This window comes from Dicentrarchus labrax, unplaced genomic scaffold, assembly GCF_905237075.1.
Source record: "Dicentrarchus labrax unplaced genomic scaffold, dlabrax2021, whole genome shotgun sequence".
In the NCBI taxonomy this organism is placed as follows: Eukaryota; Metazoa; Chordata; class Actinopteri; family Moronidae; genus Dicentrarchus; species Dicentrarchus labrax.
The window spans coordinates 170,066-176,065 of NW_026136861.1; the positions used below are offsets into that span (position 1 = coordinate 170,066).

The following is a 6,000-nucleotide window of genomic DNA, read 5'->3' on the forward strand; positions in this document are numbered from 1 at the left end:
GCATCTTGGATTGAGCAAAAATACATATTCTCTATGTCTCTTCTATACTGATACAGACTGCCAGCTGCAGTGGAAGTCAAGTGAGATCTACACAGATAATAAAATACTCTTCCAAAGACATTCCCTCTGTGATTCAATAAACATTCCTTTTTATTAAGTCATCAGAGAGTATTGTCTTTATTAATGTTAACATTTAGAATATGTTTGTGCTTGAGTCACATGGTTGCTGGGTATTTGTGCAGGTCTGTTGGTGGTTTGTATCACTGTGGGCCGACGTACACAGTAATACACAGCTGTGTCCTCAGGCTGCACATTCTGTCCTGTTAGAGTCACTGTTCGAGCAGAAGTGTCTCTGCTGTAACTGAACTTGTTCTTCAGAGCATTGTTTTGATAAAAGTCTCCTCCACCCCACTGATTGGAAATCCAATCCATTGGTTTTCCTTCACACTGTCTGATCCAACCTGTTGCATAGCTGTTATCAGTCAGAGAATAACCAGAGACCTGACAGGTGATGGTGAAGGACTGTCCAGGCTGCACAACCATTGAGTCTGACTGGATGAGATCAATACTGTTCACACCTGTGGAAACAGAAATCAACATTATCTCCATCATTCATCTGACTATTCAGTGTTTCTAATGTGTTTATTAGTGTGAATCCACTGAAAGCTCCTCACAGGATCCAGCTGCCAGCAGCAGTATCAGAGCGACAGAGAACATGTTGATGTTGAAGCTGAACTGATGTGAGCTCTTCTGTCCTCTCACTGATACACACACACACACACACACACACACACACACTTCACTTCCTTATAAGTAACCTTTATTTGCATCTTGAATAATATTTTGAGCGAAATTTAAATCAGATGAAGGTATTAAGACATGAGACATGACAGATGATACAATGATATGGTATGATGTATGATACAGAGCTTTTTAAGGCAGTCTTTATTGCAGTTAAAATTATGTTGTAATTACAGGAAGGTTTTCTTCTTATTGATGTAGGTGTTGCTGTGAGTCTTGATAAACTGTCCCAACACACTGACAAATACATTTTTATTGATGGAACGTGTTTTATTGATAATTGGCCATTTTTTGATAGGAAATAAGTTTGTTTTCAAAGGGCTGACATGCTTCAGTGCTTCTCACACAGGGATCAGTGTTGTTCAGTTTTTGTGCAGCGTTGCAGTCTGGTGTGTCACTGTGGCTCTCGTGCACAATAATAAACTGCAGAGTCTTCTTGTTTCAGACTCCTCACCTCTAAGGACACAAGGTTTTTGGAGGTGTCTTTGGTGATGGAAAACTGGCCTTGGAGACTTTGGGCAAATATTGTGCCAGTTCCGCTATCAATGCGTCCAATCCATTCAAGTCCTTTCCCTGGTTTCTGACGAATCCAGTGCAGCCAAGCCAGAGTGAGTCCTTCCACTTTACAGGACAGAGTGACTGGTTCTCCAGCTCTGCTGACCACTGCCTCTGAGGAGGTGAGGGACTGACCCTGAGCAGCTGAAAGAGACACAGAGTTTAGATGACGGGGAGCCAGCAGACATCCAAAGCTCATTTTCTCCTCATCCGCTGGACACTGACTTCACTCACCTGAAATGAGAGCCAAGAGGAAGAGACTTTGTACAGCTGTCATGGTGGGAACTTGGCTGAGTCTGCAACTGCAAAGGTTATTATGAAGGATATATATTGTGCAGGCACAATGGGTGGGGATTGTGTATCAGTGTGTGAATTTGCATTTTACCAGTCAGACATTTTGGAGTTACAGTGTTGATACATAAAGACTACATCTGTGAGAGAAGGAGGAGTGCTGGACTCTAGAGAGAGAGAGAGAGAGAGAGAGAGAGAGAGTTAAAAACAGACAGAAACACCAACAATAAAGATGTTGTTCAGTCTTTTCTCCTTTTCTCAGTGTCTTCACTTCAGTGTGACCTCCAAACGAAATGAACACATGAAGCTGCAGTCACTGCTGATCCAGCACTTCAAATGCTCTATTAGTGTTGTGGTGAAGCAAGCTTACAAAGGGTGTGAGTATAAAACTCTAGTTCAGTCCAGGGTTTGAGTGTCAGTCAGTTGAGATCAGTGAGATAAGCAGATATGAGAATCTCCTTATAGTGACAGAGGAGAGAGAAACTTGACACTGACTGCCATCTAGTGTTTTTATAACGGGAACTGCAACATTATTTTTCACTCTCATAACAAACATTAACCTTAAATCCCACTGATCCAAGAGGTAAAATTGTTTTCAAATCTCAAAGGGGCTTTATTCTATCATTCCAATTTTTCATGCTTTTGTCAAGTTTATTCTTGGCTCCCCATGGACCCCAGTCAGTACTCCTGATATGTCCAGATGAGGGTTAATATGCCTGACATGTGTAAATGTAGTATTTATTTGATAAATTTTTCCGATTGTTGTGCTGCCCTTGGCTGTTTTGTGAGGAACTGACCATTAAAACATTTTATGTTTTTAATGATTTATTCTGGTTGTAATAATAATCTTTCAGTTTTCAAAACAACAACAACAAAAGTAAAAGCCCAGTAAAGATAAGTACTGGAGGTTTTTGTATGCCGTTGTTCCTTCCTGTGTCACTGTGGCTCTCGAGCACAATAATAAACAGCAGAATCTTCAGTCTTCAGACTGTTCATCTGCAGATACACCTGCTGTCTGCTGTTGTCTCTGGAGATGGTAAACCGGCCTTGAACTGACTGAGAGTAGTATTTGCTGCTACCACTACCACTATCAATCCAGGCAATCCACTCCAGTCCTTTTCCAGGAGCCTGTCTGACCCAGTTCATATAGTAGCTGCTGAATGTGAATCCAGAGGCTGTACAGGTCAATCTGTGAGATTCTCCAGGCATTTTAACCACTGGGGACCAAATACCCAAGTAGCAATAAGAGTGAAGAATACATTTGAGAATATTAATTAAGCATTAAACAGGAATAACATGCAACTTTTCAGTACATGGATGCCATTATTAACCATGTTTTTCAGTCAATACAACGAAATTCCATAATTTATATTTCTGAGACAGACAGAACAACATCTTTTGTAAAATGCAACCACTATATGTTTGATAAAGTTTTCTGTATTCTATATTATAATGAACCGTGTTTTATTCCTTTACCTTTTTCTTCATTCTTATCATGTCTGTTTCTCTCTTCACTGTAACAGTGAACTGGTGTTAAAATCTTTAGTGGTCTGAGGGCTCCTCCTCTGGTGGCTTCATGTTACAAGTGTTCAGGCACTGAGGGGTTTTTGTTCAGGTCTACTGATGGTTTGTGTTATTGTGTCTCTCTGGCACAGTAATACACAGCAGAGTCTTCAGGCTGCACATTCTGTCCGTTTAGAGTCACTGTTTTACTGGAAGAGTCTAAGGTGATGCTGAACTTGTTCTTCAGTGAATCTTTGTAATATGTTGTGTATCCAACACCTGCCCTTCCAATCCACTCCAGTCCTTTCCCTGCAGGCTGTCTGATCCAAGCTGTGGGAGCGCTGCCCAGAGAATAAGAGACCTGACAGGTGATGGTCAGACGTTGACCTGGCTGCACAGTCACAGAGGCTGGCTGTGTCAACTGTTCACACTTCACACCTGTTAAAAAAGAAAATGTTTTATAACAAATGATCAAGTTATACTGCAAAAGAAGAACTGTTGACTTTGACAAATCCAGAGAGACTCACATCCAGCTGCCAACAGCAGCAGCAGAGCTACAGAGAACATGGTTTATGTTGAAACTGACGTGCTGTGAACTCCACTGACAGCCTGATGGGAAGTTTTTATAGCTGAGTAACAAGGAAGGTCACTGAGTTTGCATAGAATCAAACATATGAAGCATCAATGTTGGTCTAACTGGAGCCAATAGAAGAGTCTGTTGACTGTTATTATATCTGCAGAGTGAAAACATGTCTGGAAATCACCTCTGCTTTACATATGATATTTTAACTTAATTACACACTCAACCGTTACATTATGAAAATGTCCCTGCATTTACAAAATTTAACTTTTTATTAACTAGAAACATTTTATGTCTAAATGTATTGTATTTCAATAATCTTGTATTAAACATTACGTAAATTCTACAACAATAGCAAACAACATTTAATCATCATTATTGCTAATCTCAATGTGAATATCATCACAACTCATGGATGATTGAAAACATTTTTTAAAAATCAGCATTGCAATAACAATGATGTGTTCCCATTAAATAAAATGGATGAAAAATGTTGCTTTCTATGAGCCATGTTTACAGTGTGTTTATCATGTTTTTAAATGATGAAAACACACTCTAAATATAATGTGAGTTGTTTTATATACTGTCAGCACCTCCTACATCACTTTCATGATTAACTTCAAATATATGAGCACAGTCTCTTTGTAATGTGGAATTGTTTCTTCATTTATTTGGTCATATACCATACTTACTTAATGCAGCCATGGTGATGTAAAGTTTATTGAAATGTCAGTCTGATGCTGGTTTGCATAACATACCTTTAATGGTTGCAGTGTTTGCAGATGTTTGAAGACATACAGAGAAACAAACAAACCAGTGTGACAAATGCAGAAGACTAAATCCTTTAGCTTAGCTGAAAACTTTCGTAGTTCAGTCAGGACCACTTTCGTCAAAATATCTTATATTCCAAGCAGAATACATTTGGCGGTATGGCTCTGTTCTGGGACCTCCTTGTCCTTCCGCGTGCCTACGTGGAAAACCTTAAGGCAGGGAGAGCACACCTCCCTGCCCTTCCATGTGCATACATGGAAAAGTTTAAGACAAGGAGAGCGGCAGCAGAGACCCCCAGGGTACAGAACAGAGCAAGCATCAATGGCAATCAGAAAATGACATTGATTAATTAGAAATATAAAAAGGAGGAGCTGGGGTGGAGGTGGGTGCAAAAGGCTTGTAGAGGAGCAGCAGAGATAGGCAGGCAGGCTAAAGCAGCTTAAATAAGGCGCCATGTAGATGTTAGCCAATTGGATGCTTGAGGAAATCAGGTGAGCTGTCAGCTGACTGTGCATGGTATCCAATGAGAAGCTTAGAGGAATCAGCTGATGTATGTTTATGACTAGCTGTGATCGTATGATATAGCTGTAACTGAAAGCTAAGCCTGACTTCGTGCCCTGCCTGAACTAACGCTATGCTCAATTTCATTGAAATAACTTTTGTGTTTATCACTGCAGCTTACATTTAGTTGACTTTTGGGGGGATTCTTGTTTGTTATATTTTTTTATTTCCAAACAAAATAAAAATAAGAACTCATGAAACTGTAACACACGTTGATTCCTGCCCACAGGGAGTAGTTACCTTTTATACCAATTAATTATGGGCAATTATATTTGTATTTCCCTTTTCTTTTGCATCAAACTATTTCTCGTGAAACAATGTAAAATGCTATCATACATCAGTAAATGTGTATCATTTTAGGTTCAGAGTATCTAGAAGTTTTTTGCCTAAAAATCCCAGAAAATGTTTGTTACTGCAGGATTAGTTGTTCATCCATCTTCAATCAGTCTCACAAGCACAAGAACACACAGCAGCTCCTTCAGGCTTCCTGCTGTTCATCTCGAGATCTACATCCTGTCTGCTGAGATGAGCTGACACTAACAGATGGAGCTGCAGTCACTGCTGATGGTGAACACCTTATAGTCAAACTTTAGAGTTTAAATTGTGCTGAATGAAGTTAACACAAGACTTTTGTTTAGGATAGAAAAGTATCAACTATCAAAATATCCAGTGTAAGATAACAAGTTATCTTTATTGTGTTTTTTATATTCTTAATGTTTAATAGGTTTTAATATATTATCAATACATTTTCTAAGGACCAACTTTAAGAACTTTGTATAATGTCTTATTTAAAACAAAATATGTGTTACATAACATTGTAAATATAAAACAATATATATAAAATAAATATGAAAAAATGAACAATAACAAGTATACTATGAATACTATTTTCTTTTTTTTATCTTGATTGGGCTCTACCAATTACTAAAAATTAGTGC

The 6,000-nt window shown here is 38.8% G+C and overlaps 1 gene segment (V, D, J or C); it reads right to left on the reverse strand.

Moving 5' to 3' along the window:
- Positions 1-3,215: 3,215 nt before the first annotated feature.
- LOC127360227 (Ig heavy chain V region XIG14-like) lies at positions 3,216-3,887 on the reverse strand. The segment is given in 2 exon segments: positions 3,216-3,588; positions 3,678-3,887. Coding segments are annotated over 2 exon segments (348 nt in total).
- Between the last annotated feature and the right edge of the window lie 2,113 nt (positions 3,888-6,000).